Raw genomic sequence first — 23,201 nt, 5'->3', positions numbered from 1 at the left:
TTTGTTTCACATGCTCATCAAAATAATCCTAAAAGGCAGATACTATGTACTCTGTTACTGATGAGATACTGAAAAACACAGGTTAAGAAAATGGCCATGAATTTTAATTAAACTCAAGTCACTTTCCAATGTGAAACCGGATGTCCAACAAAAGCGTTTATGGAAGTAAACCCACCACAAATTAGAAGACATATGGAAAAGTAGTTTATAAACTATAATGAGTTTAAATATATATATACGTATGGTTATTACTACCCAGATGGCAGGAAGACATCAGTGTTTTTAAAAAAAATATTCATTGGCCACATCCAAGATTTTCTGACATGCATTTTCATCCCTTTCAGTCACTTCTCTTTATGAAATATATGCCAACCCAATAGAAAGCTTCCCAACAATGATTCATTTGGTTCACTATTTTCTATTCCACTAGATAGTGAAGGATATATACATATCTTTATTCCATTCCACTGGACAGTGGTATGTGATAACGTGATAAGATTTTTCAAAGGTGACCTGATCACATTTAAAATTTCAATTCCAATTCTCCTTCCCTCCCTGCTTTATTTTCTCTAACTCCATTTTCAAAATCTGACAGTACATTGGTTTTACCTGCTTACTGTCTGTCTCGCTCCAGTACAACAAGTTTCTTGAGAGTAGGGATTTTTGTCTGTCTACCTAACTTCTAATACAGGTATATATTGTAAAGACTCTGTAAATATTTGCTGAATGAATGATTAAATGAATAGCCAGGAAAAATAGTTTCCTTTAAAATTCACAAATTAGACAAAAGACAAAACTCTCCATTCCCATCTCCACTTTATTATTTCTTATGTAAACATACAGGATAGTTACATCCAGGGAAAAATGGCAAGGATTTTCTCTTACACCAAAGTAACAACTGTCTTTCCAAGATCCTTTATACATAAATCCAGTGAATGAAGAGGCTGAACCAAAACATGCTGCATATTTTCCCCATCATATCAGAAATACAAAGAACTAAAAGTCAATGTTTTCAGTGAATAAATTCAACACTCTACTTTGCCATACTTGCATTTAAAAAAAAGATTTCATTTTCCTGAAATTGTTTAGACACATCATGCAAACAGACACTCTCATAGGAATGATTTGAGATCCCTCTGTGCTACTGAACAGGAATAAATAATAATAAATAACAACCATCACTTTCACAAAACACCCCTTCCCCCTAAGCAAAAATCTCAAAGTGCTTACAAAAAATTTCACGAGAATCTTACAAGGCACACATAAAACATAAACATAGTACAACTGTAAGTGTTTCAAACATCAAAGATAGATACCAATTTCTAAAAAAAACAGTTTATTACTATTCTTTTACTCTCCCCTCCCATTTCCATCCCTCCCCCACAAAATTTCATCCTAGGAAGCAAAAATAAGAAAAGTACTTCACTCACAAACTATTTCTGAAAGGGAAATGTTCTCATGCCTACAAATGGCCAATCATAGGTCAAATGGGAAAGAAAATTGAGCGCTGTGCTATCAAATTCTCCAGTGGAAGAAAAACACTCTTTAATTTAGAAAAGTCTCCAATGGAGTACTAAATAGCAACATTCATAAAGACACAAAACTCTCCTCACTTGCTTTTCCCTCTGTTCTTAGAAACTCAGGAAGATTTAAATATAAAATCATAGAATTTTAGACCTGGAAATGATCTTACAAATGATCAAGATCAAAGTTGTTATTTTACATATAAATTTAAGAAAAGCTCAAGGAGAGGTGACCTACCCAATGTCACTAACTAGTGACCTGGGAATTATGAAGTTGTTTTTCTTATCTAATACTAGAGCTGGATTACTTCAAATCTCTCCCAGAGTTAAAAATCTATAAAGAACATACTTTTCACAGAAGTATCACAAAAAAGATACTTAACATTTGTAACAATCAACATGTGATTCATCACAAAATTCATTAAATGGTACAAAGTATATTACATTTTAAAACGTGGAAGGGCTTCCACAGAAACTAAACGTAGCAGAAATTCTAAATAAAGCTGAGGTGAGTAGAGGAGGAACAGAACATCTTGAAATAAGATGTATCCAGTCAGGCTTCTTTACAAATAGTTCCTGTGTTTTAGAAAATATGATTTGCCCCGCACTATATTTTAACCCTGTTATAACAACAAAAAGCTTTGTGTTATATGTGGACAGGGAAGTTAGAGAGCAATGGCTCATAACGCAATTTGAAATATTGCGCTCAGTTAGATAACCACACAGTCATGGTTTTGCTTTTGGCACATTTCTGGAAATACAGAATAAAACTCTAGGGAGGGCTTCTTTCTAGTGTAAATTTGTGCTGTGCCATACCCTGCTACCCTTCCTGTTGGCGTGGGACTCTCTAGGGACCTTAAAATCCCAGCACCCGGCCCTCTGCCCCAAGTAAATCTGGCCATTACTGGTCAGATTTATTCCAGGCCTGAGTGCATTCTTCTTCTCTTCTCATATATTGGAAAGTTTCTTTGCCTGCAGGATCTCAGTTCCCTGGCCAGGGACTGAACCTAGGCCACAGCAGCGAGAGCCCAGAATCCTAACCACTAGGCCACCAGGGAACTCCTGGGTGAGCGTGATCTGAAGGAAAGTGTGGGAAACCTCACCTGCCGGTCTCTGTGTGGGAGATGACTGTGCGGAGTCCCTCCTGTGACTGTCGGCAGCAGTCTATTCCACGTAGTGAGGTCGCCCACGTGGGCGTGGTTGTGGCACAGGAAGAGGGTATGCTGATTCCAAGCATTCAATAGTATCTTTGAAACTTTCAAGATTGGCTTCAACAGCCTAAGGAAGATGCCTGAAAGAGGAAAGAACTGGAGTCTTGGATCGCTCTTTCTCAGGAACGGTTGACCTTTGAGTATGTGGCCATAAAGTTCACTCAAGAGGAGTGGGAATACCTGGACCCTGCTCAGAGGGCCTTGTACAGGGACGTGATGGTGGAGACCTATAGGAAGCTGATCTCTGTGGAGATCTTCTGAGGAAGATCTTCACGAGGAAGACCTTGCTAAATCGATCGAGCTCTGGGGAAATCAGAGACAAGCAGTCAAGAGAGCGGAGCCAGATGAAGGAGCGCCTGGCAGCCCTCTCTACTCACGTGACAGAGCTGGAGGAAGATCTGTACACGGCCAGAGAAGACCTCATTAAATCTGAGGAAATGAACACGAAACTGAAACGATGTCCGTGAAACTGAGGTTAAAAACTGCCAGTTGCAAGAATGCCTGCAGCTGGCACAGCAGAAGCTGCAGCAGACCCTGCAGATAGCAGAGGTGCTCCCCAAGGTGGAGGCGGAGCTGGCCCAGAGTGTGGCTGCACTCTCCAAGGCAAGGCAGAGAGAAAATGAATGAAGAACATAATAAATGTTTATCGAACACTGTTGACAAGCTTCTTTCAGAATCTAACAAGAGGCTTCAGCTTCATCTTAAAGAGAGAACAGCTACTCTAGCAGAGAAGTCTCTCCTACTAGAAGTTGAGAATGCAAAAACGCAGTTAGAAGAAATGCAACATGGTAAGGATCAGCTAAGACTAAACCTCAAAGTCCTGAGAGCTGAACTGGACCAGACAAGGCTGAGAGGAGCTCCATCACCAAGGCCGAACCCACTTGGGCAGCGTCCCAGATGTCAGGTTCCCCGTGGCAGATGGGCCCGCAGACTCCTTCAGCAGCAGCGTGGTGTGGCTGCACCCCCAGAAAGGCTGGCTGCCAGGGCTGCGTGAGGAGACTTCCAAGCCACCAGCTTCCCGAGAAGCGGTACAAAATGACAAGATGACCATAAAATGTGGAACCTTGGCCCCCTCCTCCCCGCTGTCCCTCCGGCTGGACCGGATGCACAAGGGGGTGCTGCACACAGCCAGCCCCGAGAACACCAGGGATGTGCACAACTCAAAAGGTTTGCAGGATGGCCCGTGAGCAACCCCAGCAGTAGTAACAGCAGCCAGGACTCGCTGTCCAAAGCCCCCAGGAAAAAGGTCATCAAGTCCTCTATCGGCCGCTTGTCTGACAAGAAAAGGGCCGACCTGGACATCTTGGCAAGGAATCGTGATGACAAGGTGGTAATGCAGAGACAGAAAACTCATCTCAAGATGCCTTGGGACTCAGCAAATTGGGAGGACAGGCTGAAAAAAATCGTAAACTTCCAAAAAACAAATGACCCCATATCCAACCACTGCCCGACAGCAACCACTTGGAGACCCAAGTTCCCAACCACTGAATTGCTTGAGCCTCACGAGCACGACATGTGAGAAACCTGCTGGCAAAAACAACTTTTTATTAAAATCGTTTTCAACTTGTTAGGAGGAAACATAAGTGGCCCACAGAACTGTACGCTTTTATCTTAAACCTGTTCAAGACAGGAACTTAAAATGAGCTTTTTTTTTTTTTTTTTTTTTTTTTTTTGCGGTATGCGGGCCTCTCACTGTTGTGGCCTCCCCCGTTGCGGAGCACAGGCTCCGGACGCGCAGGCTCCGGACGCGCAGGCTCAGCGGCCATGGCTCACGGGCCCAGCCGCTCCGCGGCATATGGGATCCTCCCAGACCGGGGCACGAACCCGTATCCCCTGCATCGGCAGGCGGACTCTCAACCACTTGCGCCACCAGGGAGGCCCCAAAATGAGCATTTTAATGGTACAGGGAAGCACCCTCCCCTGCCCTGGCCCTATGCTCCCTGTGCAGACAATTTTTATTTATGAGTGACTGGAAAACAGTGACTAAAAGAAGTAGGAGCAGGCTTCCCTGGTGGCGCAGTGGTTGAGAGTCCGCCTGCCGATGCAGGGGACACGGGTTCGTGCCCCGGTCCGGGACGATCCCACATGCCGCGGAGCGGCTGGGCCCGTGAGCCATGGCCACTGAGCCTGCGCGTCCGGAGCCCGTGCTCCGCAATGGGAGAGGCCACAACAGTGAGAGGCCCGCGTACCGCACAAAACAATACAGAAGTAGGAGGTTTATAATTCTCACCTAACAGGAAGTCCAGAGGGTGCAGTGGGGTGTGATGGATTCTCTGCCCCTTCTACCTCCATGACCACTTAATCTTTAGTGTCCTTACAGCAACTCTCGCATTGTGCATGTTTTTCAGTCAATATCCTCATAAAAAGAAAAGTAAAATGGTTTTTTGCTTTCTCTTTTTATTGTATCTCTATGAGATGATGGATCCTTACTAAATTTATTGCACGAAGTATTTCAATATATGTAAGTCAGAACATTATGCTATACACCTTAAACTCATAAAGTGATGTATGTCAAGTACATCTCATAAAACTGAGGGGGAAAAGGCAAATAGAACACTTCAGGAAAAATGAAAAAAGAAAACTCTAGGGAGGGTTACAAAAATTGCATTAATGTAAATGAAAAAAGTTATTAAGAGGATACTAATAGCTACCCATATTTAAACTGCTCATCTAGTGACAGTAAGAAAACTAATATATATTGCCAATTCAAGATAAAAAAAAAGGAATGAACTACTGACACACACAGCAACATGGATGAGTCGCAAAGGCATTATGCTGAGTGAAGAAAGCGTATCAAAAGGGAACATGCTACGGATTTCCCTCGTAGTCCAGTGGGTAAGACTCCGTGCTCCCAATGCAAGGGGCCTGGGTTCGATCCCTGGTCAGGGAACTAGATCCCACATGCCTGCTGCAGCCAAGAAGTCCGCATGCTGCAACTAAAAGATCCCGTGTGCTGCAACTAAGACCCAGTGCAGCCAAAAGAAATAAATAAAAAAATTTTTTTAATAGAGGAACATACTATAAGGTTCCATTTATGATATTTCAGAAAAGGCAAAATTATAGTGATGGAGAACTGTTGCCTGGGTTTAGTGCTAGGATGAGGAGCTGACTACAAAGGGGAAGCATAAAGGAGTTTTGGAGGGTGATGGAATGTTCTGTATCCTAATTGCAGTGGTGGTTGCATAAATCTGTACATATGTAAAAATTCATAGAACTGTACACCAAAAACAAAGGTCAATTTTACTGTATGTTAACCAACAAATAAAATAAATTTCAAAAAGGAAACAGAAAAAGTATCTTAGAGCTTCATGCCAATGGTATAATTCTACTGGCCACAAAATTATTAAATGTAACCGTATTAAATAAAATCAAGAAACCTGGGCCCAATGAATCATTTCTAAAATACGTATACTAACAACTCATGGAAATATTATTATAAGGAATATTAGCTTATGTATAAGGAAAGTCTGCTACTTCCAAATGAATTTGAATTGTGTTCCTTTATGGTTTAAAACAATAGATACCTTGGTGTTCAGTTTAGAATCCAATAGAGTTGGTTAAAAAAAAATTCACCAGTCCTGTTTTTAAAATCACTAATAATAGGTAGTAGTATGTTTTAAAATATAGTTTCTCTTCCCATTATCCTAATTTACTGAAGTTATGGTATGGTTGGATTTTACACTTATATCAATTACCTAGAGACTCAAAATCAGAATCTGGAAATAATGCTGGATCCTCTGTCACTAGAATCAAGACTATTTAAGAGGAACACTATTTCTCTAGGTAAACCACTGGGACTTATATATAATGTATGAGATGAGACAGTATCTTCTCAGCTTTAACATGTCTCCCACACTTTGGAAATGGTAGTACAAGTTCAGAAAGAATAGCTTGTGTAGGTAGACCAAAGATAAGACCCAAAGATAGGGTTGGAAATGCAATATTACAAATGCTGCATTTCTATAGAAAGACTTGCCTAACAGAATGATGTAAGGCTTACATAGCAAGGTGTGATTCTAATTATAGTCGATTTTGCCTTTCCAGATCATGCCTGGGTAGTTTTTCACCACTGCTTCTGCCATGGACAGAGGTTAAGTGCTTTTTGAGAGCAGATTTGTGCTTGAAATCCATGTCACAACAGTGGCATTTGTATGGCCGATCCCCACTGTGTATGTTCAAGTGGTCTTGAAGTGTGCTTTTAGCAGTAAATGTCTTCAGGCATACAGTACACTGAAAGGGCCGTATGCCCATGTGCCCTCGAATGTGCCGGTTGAGATTTTTCTTTTGTGTAAATGTTTTCCCACACTGTAAGCACAAGAACAGTTTATGCATCTTAAGGTGGCGCAGATAGTTTTCAACGTGAAGAAACCCCCGAGGGCACCGGGGGCACTGGTGCCTCAGGGAAAAAGCATCCTCTAGATTCTGAATCTCATTCACTGTACCATGACTTCCTTCAGTATTCTCACAAAATAAGCCCTGATCTTGATTCCCAGGAACTTCTGCCACTCTGCTCTCGACTGTAGAATTGATCAGTGAATGCTGTGTTTCCGAGAAATACATGCTTGCTTTTGAAGAGGTACAAGGCTGTGAAAATTTCCCATTTTCTACACCCCCAGTACTGATAGATTCCACATGGAGGATACGAATTTCATTGCCTTTAAAACCTATGTCTACTGAAGACAGCTCCGGTGACTTCATTTCCTTTCTTTCTGATGTCAAGCTCTCTACTGCAGACTGTAAAGCATTGCTTTCTTCTTCTTTAACATGAAAATCTATGTTTACAGGACTATCCTCTGAAATTTCAATGATCTCACAGTCCTTATCTGAATTTTCTTCTTCATTCTTAACATCTGAATCAGAGGATTGACACAGGTCAGCATGCTGATTGTTATTTTTCATAGAAAGATCAATCTCCAGATATTTTGACAAAGCTTCTGTGCACTTTTCCACAATGTGAACCATCTGAAGGTAACTAGCAGCAGTCAAGTATTTCAAAAGCTCTTTCCTTTTAACTTCAAGTGCTCCAGTGTAGCAAGAGAGCAACAATTTTCTGCCAACTTCTGCACTCTGCAAGATGGTGATTCTGACATGTTTTGACTGCGTGAGTAAAAACTGATCTCTCATAAAAGTGGAGCAAGCAGCTAAAATCACCTTGTGCCCCTGGAACTCAGTGTCATTAATATAAATTGACACATCACAAAATAAATTCTGCTGTCTCAAGAGATTCATTTTCTGCAAGACTACATCTCCTTGCTGTTCAAACTGGAAGTGCAGAACATCAGACTCAGCAGCCATGGTCACAATCTAAGCAAAATAAAACAAACATTCATGTAAGGATCGGGGATGCTTTCCTACACTGTGATAGTAAAAACAAACAATCAAAAAATCCTAAACCTAAACTGGGTAAAAGACAACTCAAATTCTAATCTGGGCGCTAAGAGTGAACCCCTATATAACCATCTCAAGACCCAGAAAAATAAAACGCATTTCTCTATGATCTTGTGGTACATTTTTCATACTTTTGTTACAAAACTTATTACGCTGAATTGTACTCAACAGTTTCTATGTTTTTCTCCTTGACTAAACTGTATGTGCTTTGTGGTCAAGGACATTGTTAATGCCCACTACTAAGTGGACTTAACTCAGTTTCCCAAATCAGAAACCTTAATGTAACCTCCAAACTTCCTACTCCTCATCACTACTGCAGGTCTTCCCTTCTGTTCACCTGGACCAATGCAGTCTCCTTGATACCACACTCTCCTACATTCCAAACTACCCTCCTAAGTGCCACCAGATTAACAACTTTTTAAACTTAAAAAAAAATTCTATTTTCCTCTTCTGCTTTAAATCCTCCATTGCTCTCCTCTACCTCCAGGACAGCCTAACTTTCTTAGCAAATACAAGATCTTTCATTATTTGCCCTTCACCAACGTTATGGCTTTACCTTTCCTCTATCTTTTACACTGAAGCTTCTTTGATATTTAGATTTTCACCACTGGCCAGACAAGAAGACCCAATTACACCTTTGCACATGTTACATTCGCGCTTTCAGCTAGTGATTTGGCTGAAGGCTCCAATCAAGTAAGATTTATCCACCCGTCTCCCGGACAGAGTCAGTTGCTCTCAGAACACCACGAAAAGGAGCCTGGTTCATCTGAGTTCCTGCAGCGAGCACAGGGGCAGGCACAGAGCAGGGGTAGCTTCGGGAATATCTGTTGAACTGAATCAGGACCCCAGGTGGCCTGGAAGATCCTTCAGTTCGCCACATAGGTCTTCCCGAGCCAAGCCTGCCAGGACCAAGATCCTGACGGCCAGGTGCCTGCAGCACCCCTCCAGCCACTCCCGGGCCGCGCCTCGCTGCTGCCCTCCTCCTCCTCCTCCTCCTCCGCCTCCTCCTCCGGCTTCCCCACCTGCCGGAGTTTCCCACGCGCTCACTCACCGACTCAGAAACCAGAGCCGAGCTTCCCGCTGCAGCGGCGGCCCAGGCCGGAAGGTGGGGGTCAGCATGGGAGGAAACACATCCGGTGTCAACTAGCTTCATTCTTTACGGGGGCCCGCTGGGTGTCCCGGAAGGACATCCTGAGACAGTCTCCCTTACTCCCCCCACGCCTGGAATAACAGAAAAGCCCCCGAATTCTGGCAAGTCCCATCTCTCCTGTCCCACTTTCGGTACTCAAGCCGGTCCCCTCCGTGAGCTCTCTTCAACATCCGAATAGCAGACGGGTTGTGAAGTTGGGGTACAGCGCGTCTGTCAGAGTACCCAGCACCGGGACCCCTGGGAGGCCCTCCCGGATTATTAGGGGCCAGGTCCTCTGCTTACCCTGAAATATACAATTTAAAAGGTGGCGGAGGTAAGGAGAGGAGAGTGCCATCGGGATCAGTATTCGAGATTGCCTATCTAATGCCCCATCAGGATCTGGATCCCAGCTCACCGCTCAACCTCTCGCTTCCTCCCCACGCCCCTACCCCTCTCACTTCCTTGGCAAACCCAGGCCTTCTATCTGAACCGTTGGCCCGGCTGTTTCCTCCAACATGCCCTGTCCCTCCTACCACTCATCCTTCAAAATCCCATTCATCCATCGTTCATAAACCACATCATCCCTGAAGCCATCCTGAACTGCCCGTGAATTACATGGCTCCCAATTGGGAACCAGTAAACCCTTTGGCTGCCTTAATGACGGCAATGATCGTACCTGTATTGAAATCTGTGTCCCACCTAGGCAGAGGTATTTAGGACAGTGACTTACTGCTCCTTGCATTCCCAAAGTCTAGAACTTAGTAGGCATCAAGGATTTGCCAAATGAAGGAATGTCTCAGCTAATTCTTAAAAGCAGTTGCTCCATCCCCTCAGTCAGTAGCACAGGAGGAAGTAACTGACCCTAGTAACAATTTCTGGTTAGCCCAGATTTGCTTCTGAAGCCAAGCTCAGCGTGCTTGATTAATGTCTTTTCAAGAATAGGAGTAAAGAAAGCATTCCTGTATTCAAATTCAAGCAATTGGAAAGGGAAGCAGGAGGGGAGAGAGAAAATAAACCACTGACACAAGAGCTTTAATTGTCAAACTTTTATTAAGGAAACTTCCCCATAATAAGTGAAGAGGTAGTTCACAGTATGTCTAACATACAACAGATTTAGAACAGCTATTCACCAGCTGAAATAAAATGTTCTGGGTTGTTTGTTTAGTATAATATCTTAGAAGTAGTGACACTGGTCACCCTCCATTTATAGACCTTCTAATAAGGAAACTAAAACAAATTAAAACCACATCTGATTTACCTCAGAGCCACTTCAGTTTGGAGTTTGCCTTTAAAATTAAATAATAAATAAATAACTGTGACACAGTAATTTTTTAAAAACCAAACTATGGTAAAGAGAGCCCTCTCTCCTTTTTAGTTATCCTGGGGATCCATAAAATACAAATGCTGAATGTCTAAGGTTTTAAAAAATCTTCCTCCTCTACAAGAATACGACTAGTTTTGAAAGTCATCTTCCCCTGTAAAACATATTTGATATCAGTAACTTGACCACTTTGCAATACAATCTAAGAAACATGTCTAAACAAAGAAAGAGAAAAGTCAAGTACCACCAAAATTAAGAAAATGTCTCACAGAAACAGAACACCTCTCCAGCCAAGAAATGGAAGACACTGTAAACCATGTCAGTAGTTTGCAGTTGAAAAAGGTGAGAACTAGAAGATTTAGTGATACAAAACCATCAAGAGGCTAATTTAAAGTGATCAAAGAAAGCAAGGCAGTTTTCTTTATTCTTCCTAGGATAAAACCAAATTGACACCTTATCTCACTAAGACTACATGAGATTGTAAGCTCTGTGAGGGCAGGGACCATAGCAATCTTACCTTCATATCCTCAGTATCTAGCATAGTGCCTGGCAATAGTAGGTGTTCAATAAATGTCTCTTGAATGTCTGAATGAATCCAGGAATAGTCTCCAACCAAAGAGACCAATCTTATTTGAACCCATGCCTTTTAGTCTTCAAACCAGTAACAAAAACAGGACATGAATGTAAGCAGAGGAAGCACTCCAACTTGAAATCTCCCTGTGATAAAATGATGTTCAGAGAAAATAGTGAAACATTGGTTAACATGTTAGTGTCTCACTGTTGCATAGAATTGGTACTCTTTGGCTGGATCATATAAAAACCAGAATGCTAGGCAGCATCATTAGACCATATAATGAGTGACATTAGGCATAGATACCTGTTAGTCTTATCACTCAATTTTATTCTCATTTAAAATCTTTTAACAAAAGGTAGAAATTATACTTCAAATCAGATTCACATATAAATGCATCAAATTATAACAATTTTAAGAACTCCCTCTGACTACTCAAGTTAAAATTAATTTTTGGTTTATCTGTACATGGACTCTCATAGCTCAGAAACAAAAAGAGAAAATCCTGATGGAAACTAAATAAACACTGTTTCAAGACAAAATCAGTTTCACATTTGGATCCTTCTCACATTATTCTTACTGGTCCTTGCCCTTCCTAATCAACACCTAGCAAATCAGTCACTTGCTTAGGAAAAATGTAATATTCATCCTAACCAAAAAATAATTAACTTACAAAAATAAATCCTTCTGTGATGTTTTATTTGCAAAAGTCAGGATGTCTCAGAAGGCAAACAGTGATTCACAGAGGGGAAGCACAAACTAGGAACTTTTTATTAAGGTATTCTTGATCATGTACTAAATCTTTTTAAGCCAAGGGACAGTGAGGAGTGAGGAGACCGTAGCTCATATTTAGTTACTTATCTACTTTGGCTAACCTTGGCCAGGCCACCTCTTTGGGCTTTGGATATCCCAACTTAAAAAAAGAGAGGTGGACTAAATGATCTCTTAAGATTCTCTATGGACTCAAACACTCCTATTACCTAAATCTAACTCATGGGTCAGAAGCTAATAAGACTCAAAATTTTATTTCTGAACTATAACATGTGCTTTAGGAAAAACAGTTGTTTTGTTTTTCCATAATGGACGATCAACTTTGTATTAGTGATCTATCAGAGGTGACAAGGTGGGACTATGTACCTTTATAAGAATATCTAAATGCAAAAACCTGATTACTCCTGTGACCCACTTTTTTCATCCATTTTAGAAGCTAAGGTACACAAGGAAATGAGAATTCAGAGACTATTACAATACACTGGACAAAACTCTGAAGGCCAAACTCACCTTACTGATGGCTAACTTCTAAAACAAAGCCTAGAGAATGACTCCAGATAGCCCCTTTTTAGAGAGACCATTATGTGTTAGCACACTTTAAATGTGCCTGGAGCAATCCTGACTTCAAAAGCATCACCAAGTAAGTTACAGATTATTTATAAACATTTGGCTTCTTTTTGGGGAAGACCTCCCAAATAAGTACTGTTGTACAACTGTACTACTATCCTTTGTTGGTTATGCTCCCCATGCTGATTCCTAACTATCTGTCTGCAGGTGTTGCTAAAAATATTGTACTCTGGTCTACGTGAACTTCAATGATGTGAAGTTGGGCTATATACTGTTGAAAAGAGTACAGAATAATCTAAAATACTTTATAGCCAGCTCCAAGACAAGTACAAATTGTAGGAAGCAGATTCATTCATTTATCAGACATAGATGAATTATCAGTAGGCAAGGCAACTACAAATTCTATCACATATTCAGGCCAACAGCAATATCTCCTTATATTTCAGCTTATTTTCTGCCAATGAAAAATATTATTTGCTTCTCTTAGCATAGCATCTATTAGTGGATTGAAGGTGATATTATTAACTTGTTGGTACCTTCAGAATGTGCCCAGTGACAAGTCTAAAACAGTGTCAGTCTAAGACATAAGTCAATGTTAGGTAGACAGGTGGAATACTCCTTGGGAAAGGAAAACAGACATCACAGGATAAATAATTCAAAACAGAACATGGGAAAGGGCAAAAGGAAGGCAAGACCACTCCAAGTGGCAAGTTGCCTGGTCTATTAGTGCTTTGACTCACCCCTATGACTTCCAGAGCACAGAGGCTTTGGAGAAGTCAAATTCACAAAATCACTCCTAAAGACTCAGACTATTGCCATGTTTGCAGTCAGTTCTAGTTAGGAGCATAAAGGCCCTACTCAATTCACACAAGTACTATCATTCCTTAAGTTCAGGACAGCTTGGGCCAGTTTACCTGCATCCAGGACCTGTGTCGCATCAGGCTGTGGCTGACACCCTTTAGAGTCTGTGACTGTTGTACATGCAAAAGAATCAAAGTCCACTGTGAGGTCTTGCACATTTCTTTCATTGGCATTATCAAAGCTGTTTTTGCCATGCAGCTGTTTAAGGTGTTTCCTCAAAACTGGCTTATGTGCAAAAACCATGTCACAATAGTTACACTTATGGGGCTTATCTCCACTGTGAAGGTTAAGATGATCCTGTAAGGAACACTTCTGAGAAAAGGTTTTCCCACAGATTTTACACTGGAAAGGTTTAATGCCGGCATGCACACGCATGTGTCGATGAAGGTTGCCTTTCTGAGTAAAAGTCTTGCCGCAGAGTAGACACATAAAGAGTTTGTGCATTTTTAAATGGTTGGCGTAGTTCTCCAGGTGACGAAACACCCTGGTACACTTTGGGCATTGGTGATGCCACTGTAGGCCTTTGTCTACACCTCGAATATTAGGCCCAAAGACATCTTTTGAGGCCATGATGATGTTATCACTGCCTGTGTAAGACAGTGCATAATTGTGGAGGTGGTTTTGTTCTATTTCACTTACTCTGTTTTCCACAGTTGAATTTATCAGGGAGTGCTGGGGCTCTGATGAATGTAAAGCAGTGGGTTCAGAAGAAATAAACTGGTTCTGATCTTTTTTACTTCTAACCTCTGATACATCCCCAATAGATTCTACCTTAACAATCTGAATATCACTGTCCTCCATATCCATACTGTCTTCAGATGGATGGATACAAGGTGAGTCCTGCTTTGGGGAGCCTCTGGCATCTCCCTGATGTTCTTTTGACTGGGGAGAAGCACTCTGTGGTTCAGATCCCTCTTTACTATCCATTGGTTGTTTTGGCTTTATAAACTTCCACAAGGCCTGTGTGCACCGTTCTACAATGTGGCTCATCTGAAGAAAACTCGCAGCCGTCAAGTAATTTACCAGTTCCATCTCAGGGAATTCCAGCACACCACTGTAACAGGATAAGAGCAATTGTCTCCCCACTTCGGAACTCTGTAATATGGAGATTTTCACCTCTCTGGAATCGTTCAGTAAAAATTGGTCTCTTAAGAAGGGGGAACCTGCAGCAAACACAATTTTATGCCCCTGTACCTCAATATCATCTATGAGAACTGTAACATCACAAAATTTATTCTCTTCTCTTAATTTGTTCATTTTTTGTAACATTGAATCTCCATAATTTTCAAACTTGAAGTGAAGGAGATCTGATCTTTCAGACATTTTGGCAGACCTAAAGAACAGAAATGTTAAAAAGGATGAATTTAAGAAAATACAAACAATTAAGAAAACCTGGATTTTCCTTCCAGAAACAAATTTGTGTTGTCATACCTGTTTATATGTATCTGAATAAAATTTTCCTTGAAAGAGGAAGCTAGTATAACTGCTTTCAAAGGCTGTTAAAAATTACCTTACCAACATCAAGTGTCAATTGCACCTAAGGAGTGGACTGGTATCCATGTAAACAGCTTGGTATTCATTCAACTTTTTAAGATGCTTAATACAAGAACAGTGCTTGAGTTATTCCAAGGGCATTTTTTTTGCTTCTCAAATGATAATTCTATCAGGTTTCAAGAACTACCTGAAACATCCCAACAAACAAGTAATAATGAAATAACTACTTTATTTTGCATGATACTGTGAACCTGCTTCTTCGAAGACAAAACACTCTTCCTTCGCTTTGTATTTTACTGCAGTGACATTGCTTGCCCCATTCTTGGGTAAACCCTCTTCTGTTTAAACTGATGTGAATTTACTCATACAAGTATTTCTGCAATAAAATGAAAGTCACATGCCTAAAGGGACAACTTTTAGACAGTGTCAAAGGCACAGGTCTTTATCCTGTTAATTCTGGACAAACCTAAATAAACTCTTTCTTAAGAAACATTTCTTGATATATGAAGTAAATATTTGACATAGAAAAACCAGATGAGTCACTTGGTGGGAATCTGAGTAGGAGTAAGGTGGATCTAGTTAATCCTTACTAGATTCTATTCTTTCTTCCTTATCCCTATTTATCCATCATTACTCATCAACCGGACTACTAGAACTGATTCATAAATGTTCCTTGGTTCCAGCTTCTATTATCTCTAATCCAACTTCTACACCATCACACGTCATCCTTCAAAAACACAGATCTGATTATATACAACTCCTGCCTAAAATCCTTCTGTGACCTCCCATTGTCTCCTGGATGAAGACTAACCTCTTGAATATAAACTGATCAAGTAAATTTAAGAATAATTAAGGTAAACATTAGCATAAACCATTCAACCATGGAGAAGGTGTCTTTGCCAAAACTCTGTGTATTTGTCCCTTTATGAAGCAATTCCTTTGGAGAAAGTCTCCATGTTCTGATTCCATACTCTTCAAACCATTTTCTGATAACTTGGCTTCCCATGTGTCACTCCAAAGGGAAGGATGAATTAGCCATGTCAACATGATATTGTCAACACATTTATTATTTTTACAATGACAATCCACCAGTCTATATAGCAGTCTTCTGTGAGATCAGTAGGTATATCAGGTCTACCCCTGAGAAGCAGCTCTACAATCTCAGTGCATCAATAAATTCACCTTGAACTTTATGTATCCATCAACTCCGTAGTTGAGAATCACGAGACAACCAGCTGTTCCTAGCAACATCTGGCCCCGAAGCCCAATCTTTATAATTTTATCTTCTAGAACACTGAATTACAAAGGCTCATAGAACACCAGCTCATAAAGGCAGAATCTAGGTCTCACTCATATTGCTCAGTGTCTGGTTCATGACAGCACTCTACTGACTCCAAACCTTAGCAGTTATTTCTTTAGTCCATAACACTATTCCTAGCCAATTCTGACTCCTTTATTTCCTCTGAGGGCCCTTCCCTAACCCCTTAGATTAGAACAGTTGTCTCTACTGGACCTATAACTAAGTGCTTCTAACGTATCACTCAGGATACCAATACTTGTTCCTTCCCCCCAAACTGCAAGCTACATGGCATTAGAGAGAAGAATCTCCACCCTATACAATGCAGCTAATGCTGGGAACCTGCATCTTCTAGGGCAAAACACTCTTTCCTTTGGCTTCAAATTCTCCTTAATGCAGCCATGTTACTGGCCAAACCCTCTTCTGTTCAAACTGGTGTGTATTCCCATCACCTGATATTGTACTAAACACACGGCAGGTGCTCAGTTTGCATTTGTTGAACTTATGCGATTCATTTGACAGTGGTAAGAAGCAAGAACTGCTGTTAGGAAGACCAATGCAGTGTCTGCATAAGCATTACAGGTCTGAGGCCATGAGAGCCTAGAAAGGAATGAAAATGGGAATAAGGAGCAAGGAAAAATAACAAAAAGATATTTCAAAAAACTTGGTAACTGGAGATAGAAAATGAAAAAAAGTAACATGTAAGGGTTTTAAACTTAGGATTTCAGCCAAATTAAAATGTCATTGAAAGAGAGGTGAGATGTAGGAGGGGGAACTGGTATGGCACAGGTATATTAATGTATATTTATACATAAATTATAAGCTTTCTCTTTGTATGGCACTCTGAGTGTACAGATAATGAAAAATCACAATGAAGATGAGAAGAGGGATGTAGAGAAGCAAATTCAGAGTCATAGAAAAGGTGGTGAATATCAAATGAAAAGGAAAAATCTAGGAGACACAGGGACTATGAGACACAGGGACTATATCAATAAACAAAGTGGCACAACTGTATTATCTATCTGTGGTCAGTTTTAGCAATTACAGTAGCTTAATGTATTTGATCTGGAAACAGTGACTGTCCCAATTTATAACTAGAAGTTATATAAATGACTGCTGTTCAAGTGGCCAAACAAAAGGGGCATTCTTTCTTAGAGGTTTAGCTTGTCCTAAATGTACTGACAGGTCAGTATTTTCCTACTCACACTGAAAAATGAGCATTAATTGCTTCCATCTATAATATGACAGTACTTGCAATGCTTTGGACGACTATCCTCAGGGATTGTTCCTTGAAGTTCCAAAGACAGGAGTTGGAGTCCAATTTCATTTACTTCCTATGCATCAGTCTCAAGAAACTTACCAACAGAAGCAGTCAAACAGGTATGTCAGGAAAGTGCTTGATTTGTCTGCTGTAGTCCAAGAATATGAGGAAAAATTATTCTGTTTAAGAAGTTTTCCTTAATGTCTCAGTCCACTGTATTGTCTCCCTTTGATAAACTCTTATTTCCAGGCCACACAGTTTATCCTTTAATTGTTTCTTGTCACTAGTCTCTCTTTCCAATAGACTGTTAGTTATTTGAGGGCAAGGACCAACTGTTGTTTTTTACACAGCTCATTCAACAAAAACCATAATTAACTCTTAATGTTCCCTATGAAATTATTATTGAGCTACGGTAGAGATGCTCTACATTATCATGATACCCTCTTCTGAGTGCCCTGGGGAAAATGTCTTTCTAGGGTTTGCTTCCAAAAAATAGTTTTAACAACATAAAACCAAATTTTAAACAAAATGTCTAAAATGTCAAAATAAAAAGGAACACTTGTTTCATATGAACTGGTTTAATTTTATCTAAAAATAAGAAAAATGATAGCTAATCTTTACTGAATCCTTGCTGAGTACCAGGTATAGTGCTAAGTGCTTTAACCAAGTTGACCCATTTAATCCTCAAAATCTCTATGAGGTAGGTATTATTATCATCTCCACTTTGCCTATGAGGAAACCCAAACTTGGTGAGCATAAATAACTTGCTCAATTTAAGAGAGGTGGAAAGTATTAAATGTTAGAGGTAGAACTTGTGCCCAAGCTGCATGATGCCAAAATTCATGTATGAAACTAGGCTAGCTGAAGTTTTATCTTATGGCTGTTAACTGTGTAACTGTTCAGAGCACCCTGCTCATATCCATTCAGCTGTACACTTATGATTGATATGCTTTTGTGTATTTAGTTATGCGTCAATGAAAGTTTTATGTTTAAGAACAAAAAGTACATCTTAAAGCCAAATTTGTGTCAAGTCTAGAGGACTTTAATAGTAAAGCATTTATGTATTACCCTTGTCTTACCTTCCTTTCTCACTTATTTTAACTTTATATTATTTTTCTATCTTTTGTGTATTTATCTTTTCTTTTTTAACATCTTTACCGGAGTATAATTGCTTTACAATGGTGTGTTAGTTTCTGCTTTATAACAAAGTGAATCAGCTATACATATACTGTGTATTTATCTTTGTAGAATGAAACTTAATGTCATTTACAAACAAAACTTAATAAAATTATGAATATATTTGATTTTCAGACTCCCTAACTATAGTTAATTTATAAGTATAACAGCAATTATTGATAATTGTCATAAAAATCTCTCACATAATTCTAGATTATAGCAGACCTTCTAGTAACTTAAAGAAAGTAAAGATCTGATCAGGTAGAATAGAGACTTGGTCTCCACATTCTGTTGATTCTTTCCTCAGAATGATTTCCAAATTCTCTCTATATATTCTTACTACCATTGGCATGGTTCAGGTCCTTATCATCTGTTGTCTAGGTTACTGTGATTAAGTCTAAATACTGCTGAGTTTCTCTCAGCAAGTTTTAAATGACCCATTTCTCAAACATCAATGAAATAGGAATAGTCTCACTTAAGATCATTCTCTCTTTATTTATATTTACACAATTCTTCCATAATCATTTCCATAACAAATGTTCCAGCTGATTTGAAAATTTCCCTTTGTTCAAACAGGAGTAACCAGAAAGGATCAGTGAATATTCTACGTTCAACAACGTTCACTGCCATGCGATGGGCAGTGCAAAAATATCCATGTCTCTTATCTAAAATGCCTCTAATAATACTGATAAGGAAAACTTTCCTATGCTGTATAATAAACTCCAAAGCTGTATGTCAGTCTGTTTCCTCATCTACCTCATAAAAGTGCCTTTATCTTTCAACTTAGCACTCACAGCTACTTGGAAATCTTTCTTCGTCTTTCATTAACACCATATGCCATTTTTCAAAGAGGTTGTAATAAACTACAGCTTTTCTCTCTATAAAACTCAATCATTTTCTTCTTTTGGGTAACTTTCATGACACTGCATTCTCCAAGGTCTCACTCTTTTGTTTTACTGTAAGATTACAGAAATATATCCTTCTTGGAAAAATTTTTTAATATAGGTAAAGTACAAGCCCCCTTTCTCAGCCTCCCTCCACTCAGTTCTCAGTTGGTTCTAAGTATCTTCCTTAATGACTCTCGCTCCCCTCCATTTTTTTTTTTTTTTTTTTTTTTTTTTTTTGCGGTACGCGGGCCTCTCACTGTTGTGGCCTCTCCTGTTGCAGAGCACAGGCTCCGGACGCGCAGGCTCAGGGGCCCAGCCGCTCCGCAGCATGTGGGATCTTCCCGGACTGAGGCACGAACCCGTGTCCCCTGCGTCGGCAGGCGGACTCTCAAACACTGCGCCACCAGGGAAGCCCCTCCCCTCCATTATTAAAACAACACTTCTATATCACAACACTTCTAGCCACAGAAAATAAAAAATAAAATTAGGTTTCTTACTTATAAACTATATATATTGTTTTGCAACTTTTTTTCATTTATTGCTTTTGAGGGTTATTTATATTGAATAAACAGACCTAGTTCATTCTTCTTAAACTGTTGTACAGAAGTGGGCAAGTGACTTAACTACTGGCCTCAGTTTTCCACCATTCTTTTGCTGATCTGTTCCTCAAGGGTTCACTAAATTGTGTAAAGGTAAATATATTCTTCAAAGCTTAGTCCTTGACTTTTTGCTGTTTTCTTAATGCTTACTTCCTCAGAAAGCCTCTCTTGGTTTCTCAATGTTTTATTACCTTCTCTATTTAAAAAATTCCTAACTCTCCATCCTCATGGCTAATCTTAACCAAACTTAACCTCAATTCAAGCTAATCAAAAATACCTGCCCTAGGCTACTACTCAATCACTTGAAATGCATGATATCTAAACTCTTACACTGGCTAAAACTCAGTAAGTCAAAAATAAAAGCTTATGGAGAATGGCTCTGAGAACAGTAGGCGTGGAAGCAAGAAAACCTGTTCGTATGCTATTACGTTAACAGATCAAGATAGAAATAATGAGGGCCTGAATAATATGGAACTGAGCGGAAATAATATGGATAGAGAGAGGAAACAGATCCTAGAGATATTTCAAACAAAGAACTGATGGACTTGATGACCAAGGTGGGAAACAAGAGATGAAAGGTCAAGATGACTCCAGGATATTTGGTTTGAGAAACTGGGTATCTTTGACAGAGTGTCATTCAATAAGCTAGGGAATATTGGAGGGGATGACCATGGGTCAGGTGTTAAAATGTCTAACCAGAGGAGCCTGCATGACATTAAGGAGAAGATCCATTAGCTAGCTGGATACAGCTCTGAAGCTGAAGAGGAGACCTGATTATACCTAACAAGTAATAGATGAAAGCATGACATAAACTGACCTAACTGTGAATGAAACTGACCTAAAATGGCACAGACTGGAAGAGAATCTAAGACAGAAGAAAAGAAATAAAAAACAAATACATAACACAAACATAAATCCATTACTTACCTTCTTCTCAATCTGGATCTCCTTCCAAGCCTCTCCATTTTTTTATTAATTGAGTCTATCTTTGCTTAAATTTTTCCCATTCTTTTGACTCCCATATTCAATCACTGCTTAGTGCAGTGGGTAAAACCATATTTCCTAGAATCAAAACCCTGCTCCATCACTTACTAGCTGTGTGACCTTGGGCAAGTTACTTAACCACTTCTGTTTTTCAGTTTTCCCACCTGTCAAAGAATATTACTTCATAGGGTTGTTATGGGAAATTAAATTAATTTTAAAGTAAATTCATTTTTTAACTTAAGTTAATTTTTAAAAGAACTTAGAATTAGTGCCTGGAATTGTGCTCTATAAGCAAATGCTAGGTAAGTAAGTAAATAAAGCCTGTCAATTTTCTTTGTGAAATCCTTCATATGTGGCCTTTTTATCATTCTCATTTGACACCAAACCACTTGAGGTCTGCATTATTTCATATATTATCACCTCATCACTCTATTAAAATCGCTTTGTAAAAGGTCACTCATGATCTCTTGATAAAGAAATGCCATCTTTTTTTCCCCTCATTCTCCAAATGCTCTGCATCAACTGTCCCAGTGGACCCTCCCCAGTATTCTCTTCTCTTGACTTCTGAGTCTTCTTGGTCGCTAGAACCCTTATATTTATCATCTACTTCTTATATTTTATCATCTACTTCTGTTTCTGCTACTACACCAACTACTATTAGTTCTAAGTCTTCTTTCTCCTTTGTAAATGCAACCATTCCCCCCAAACATTCCCTTCTTTCTCAATAACCCCTTCCTGATGTCAGCTATTCCCATGGCTTCCACCTCTACGCTCTGTGATGATTCAAACCTTTACCTCTAGCCACAGCATTTAGGTTGAGCTGCAGATTTGCATTTCCAAGTCTATACTGGACAGCTCCATGTGGCTATCTCACTAGGCCTTCAAGTCAACATATCCAAAAAATGAATTTGTCATCTACACTAGGCTTATGGTTTTATTGCTGATAATGGCACTAACATTCTTCAAATACCACAGGCCTAAAACCTAAGACTCAGCTTTGATACTTCTTTCACCCTCAACATCCAATTTATTTTGGAGTCTTTACAGCATTCACTACAGCATTACCTGCCTTCTTTCCAATAATACTGCCATAACTCCATTTCAGGATTTCATTACTTCTCACTAGACAGATCCCACTACTCCTTCAAAAGAATCTCCAATGAGAGCATCTAGACTTTAGCTGAAGAGTTCAGAATCAGTTTATAGAAATTCCTATCCTATAGGCTGACCTCCAGAACAAGATGGTTTTCTACAGTGCAAATCCGACTATACCAGTCTCCTGCTCAAAATTCTTCAAAAAGTACCCACCTCCTTTAGGATTAAACCTTCACTCTCTGGACCTCGGTCTACTTTCCCAGCCTCATATCTCATCCTTTGCACAAGAGCCCCGCGCCCCCCTCCTCCTCTTCCCACACAAGTTATGCTCAGTCATTCCTTCACAGCATTGCAACTGTTCCTCCTGTAGGAAAAGCCCCTCTCCACCTTATCCTCTCCAACAAATAAAATTGAGAAGTCACTTTCTTTCTTCAGCCTCCCCAGCAACTGCCGCTTGAACAGTTCATACATATATGACTGATTCATACATCACAGGAGCACTCATTTGTTTTTATCTGGCTCCCAAACTTGACCCTGAAACTTGGAACAATATCCTACGAATTCCCAGTGCCTGACATAGCGCCAGAAATATAAAGGTGCTGTTGCCAGTAGCAAAAGACTAACCTAGCTTAGCACTCATAATGATTCTCGCGGGCTGGCCCTGAGGCCTTGCCATGGCCCAGATCTGGCACTTCCTACAAGATGCCAGAGTCGGGCGTTCAAGCAAACTGCTGGGCCCTCGGCTAGGGTCCCAGGAGGAGGTCCCTGGGGGCATCCGTAGGCTCCCCACTCCAGACGCTGGGAAAGGAAAGGGGCGGGGCACAGCATGGGCCGGACCTAGGGCTCCATAAGTCCCCGCGGGCCTAGGCCAGCCCCTCGGCCCCCATCCCAGGGCAGGTCCCGGCCAATCCAGGGCCCCAAGGGGGCTCCATTTTGAGAGACCTCGTACCCCTACCCGGCGCTCCGGCCGCCTCCGCACTTACAGACCCAGGGGAAGGCCACCGTCAGGATCCGGCACCGCCAGGAGCTCCGGCCCCTCGGGGCTCCGGGAAGGGGGAGGGGCGGG

The 23,201-nt window shown here is 40.5% G+C and overlaps 2 protein-coding genes across 5 annotated transcripts; both read right to left on the bottom strand.

The window, feature by feature from the left end:
* Positions 1–1,957: 1,957 nt before the first annotated feature.
* On the bottom strand, positions 1,958–9,245 carry ZBTB6 (zinc finger and BTB domain containing 6). Of its 2 annotated transcripts, XM_060102120.1 has the most exons (3): positions 9,174–9,245; positions 6,735–8,038; positions 1,958–2,814 (listed from the first exon to the last, which is right to left on the bottom strand). In XM_060102120.1, the coding sequence occupies exon 2, from the start codon at positions 8,027–8,029 to the stop codon at positions 6,755–6,757; it is 1,275 nt and encodes a 424-aa protein (XP_059958103.1). In that variant the 5' UTR covers positions 8,030–8,038; positions 9,174–9,245; the 3' UTR covers positions 1,958–2,814; positions 6,735–6,754. The 2 variants fall into 2 exon arrangements, with proteins under 2 accessions (XP_059958103.1, XP_059958101.1); XM_060102118.1 differs by lacking the exon at positions 1,958–2,814 and having other exon boundaries at positions 4,629–8,038.
* Positions 9,246–10,282: 1,037 nt separating this feature from the next.
* On the bottom strand, positions 10,283–23,201 carry ZBTB26 (zinc finger and BTB domain containing 26). 3 transcript variants are annotated; one of them, XM_060100956.1, is made up of 2 exons: positions 23,119–23,201; positions 10,283–14,675 (listed from the first exon to the last, which is right to left on the bottom strand). In XM_060100956.1, exon 2 carries the CDS (start codon positions 14,663–14,665, stop codon positions 13,340–13,342), a length of 1,326 nt encoding a protein of 441 aa, XP_059956939.1. In that variant the 5' UTR covers positions 14,666–14,675; positions 23,119–23,201; the 3' UTR covers positions 10,283–13,339. The 3 variants fall into 3 exon arrangements, with proteins under 3 accessions (XP_059956939.1, XP_059956938.1, XP_059956937.1); XM_060100955.1 differs by having other exon boundaries at positions 23,123–23,184; XM_060100954.1 differs by lacking the exon at positions 23,119–23,201 and adding an exon at positions 20,984–21,194.

The sequence above is a fragment of the Mesoplodon densirostris genome, chromosome 6 (assembly GCF_025265405.1).
Source record: "Mesoplodon densirostris isolate mMesDen1 chromosome 6, mMesDen1 primary haplotype, whole genome shotgun sequence".
Lineage (NCBI taxonomy): Eukaryota > Metazoa > Chordata > Mammalia > Artiodactyla > Ziphiidae > Mesoplodon > Mesoplodon densirostris.
The sequence above is the reverse complement of the archived record's forward strand: the minus strand, read 5'-3'. Positions and strand labels throughout refer to the sequence as shown.

Excerpts from the sequence above, each read along its gene's own strand:
- ZBTB6 (XM_060102120.1), bottom strand. The coding sequence starts at position 8,029 with ATGGCTGCTGAGTCTGATGTTCTGCACTTCCAGTTTGAACAGCAAGGA.
- ZBTB26 (XM_060100954.1), bottom strand. The coding sequence starts at position 21,021 with ATGGAGAGGCTTGGAAGGAGATCCAGATTGAGAAGAAG. Across the intron at positions 14,676-20,983 it reads AGATCCAGATTGAGAAGAAG|GTCTGCCAAAATGTCTGAAA; the intron begins GTAAGTAATGGA and ends TCTGTTCTTTAG.